The sequence below is a fragment of the Nicotiana tomentosiformis genome, chromosome 5 (assembly GCF_000390325.3).
Source record: "Nicotiana tomentosiformis chromosome 5, ASM39032v3, whole genome shotgun sequence".
Classification (NCBI taxonomy): Eukaryota; Viridiplantae; Streptophyta; class Magnoliopsida; order Solanales; family Solanaceae; genus Nicotiana; species Nicotiana tomentosiformis.
Window position 1 is genome coordinate 3,721,283 of NC_090816.1, and position 1,759 is coordinate 3,723,041.

The window sequence follows — 1,759 nt, forward strand, 5'->3', positions numbered from 1 at the left end:
GTCCAAAATCACCTAACGGAGCTAACGGAATCATCAGAATTTAAATCCGAGATCGTTTACACATAGGTCGACATCTGGTTGACTTTTCCAACTTATGTTTCTACTTAAGAGACTAAGTATCTCAATTTACTCTGAAACTACTCCGGTCCCGAACCAACTAACCCGATATAATATAATATAGCTGAATAACACAAAAAGAAGTAGAAATGGGAAAAATAGGGTTATAACTCTCGAAACGACCGGTCGGGTCGTTACACTGTGCAGCACGAGATGGGTCTAAATTCCTTGACCTGCCGTGGGTTCTTGACTTTTGGAATCAAAGTCACTGATGTATAGTTGATTGGCTTAAATATTGTTGTTGTATCAAAGAAGTTTTGGATTGCACATGTGATTTCCTCCCCGACTATGCACCAGCTCTTTTTGAAGAAAAGAGAGTTGAATCCATCACATCTAGGAGCTTTTTGGTCATTAATTTCTTTTAATGCATTACTGATTTCCTCTTTGCTAACAAGGCCTATTAATTGTAGTTGTTGGGCCCTCGTTAGTTTACAACCTTCCTCCATAACATCTTGCTGAACCACATAGATCTTTGTGGTCGATAATCCAAGTAACCTGTGGCAAAAATGAGTGACTTCTGCCTCAATGTCCTTGTGATTTATAATAGTGTGCCCCTCAGCAGTTTCTAATCTCCTTATCTGGTTATGTACTATTCTGTTCTTCATGCTTGCAAAGAAGTAAGCATTGTTAGCATCCCCAAGTTTGAGCCATTGGACTCTAGACTTCTGCTTGAGCATGCTCTCCTCTACTAGTACCCACTTCTCTAGTTGTAGTTTCAACCCCCTTTCTTGTTCAAAAAGAGAGTGGTGATGCATAGGATCTCTCATTTTTGTTTGAAGGTCCATCAATTGCTGCCTAACTTGCTTTACCTTTTCATCAACCTTGGGAAATTGTTTGGCATTAAGCCATTTCTTTGCTTGTTTGACCTGCTAGAGCTTTAATCGTATACCTTGCATTCCTGTCTTGTTATTTGATGTATTCCAACATTGTGCAACTAGGTATAGGAAATCTTGGTGTTGAGTTAAGTGATTGAAAAATCTGAAGGGCCTTGTACTTCTTCATGTAGGTCACTCAATTTCAATAGCAAATGGTGTATGATCTGAGAATAAAGGGTCCATGGCTGCTGCTTCTAAGTGTGCCAACTTGATTAACAATTCACTATTAACAATGGCCAAGTCAATTTTGCTGTGAATGTGGGTGTTGGTCCAGATGTACCTTCTTCATAAAGTTGTTAAAGCCTTCTACCTTAGCTTCTTGCACAGGATTTCCCAGGATTCTATCTTCACTACCTCTGATTGAGTTGAAGTCCCCAATAACTATCCAGGGCTCTTGTTGTTATATGGCAATTGCATTTAATTCATTCCACATTGCTCTTCTATCATCTATGGTGTGTGATCGTATCCAATTTCACTCCTCTATTTGAGGATATAAAAAAGATCGATGCAATAGTAATACCCAACAAGAGTCGAGGTCGAATTCCGCAGCGAGCTATGTGAATGGGTGTTAGTAGTATATATCTTAGCGCGTGAGTTTGTATATCTAAATTTGCACTTCTGCAATAATTGCTTTTGTTTGAAAATCAAAATTAAACTACGATTACGATTAAAAAATGAAACTAGGAAATTGTTTTTGGTTTTTTTTCAAATGATATAAAAGGCCTAGGGCTATGACCTTTACCTAGGTGTTTGTCTGGTGGGTTATA

At 38.4% G+C, this 1,759-nt stretch overlaps 1 protein-coding gene across 1 annotated transcript; it reads right to left on the bottom strand.

Annotated features, from left to right (window-relative positions):
* Nucleotides 1–251: 251 nt before the first annotated feature.
* On the bottom strand, nt 252–884 carry LOC104117157 (uncharacterized). Its single transcript, XM_009628165.3, has one exon. It carries the CDS (start codon nt 882–884, stop codon nt 252–254), a length of 633 nt encoding a protein of 210 aa, XP_009626460.3.
* Nucleotides 885–1,759: the final 875 nt, after the last annotated feature.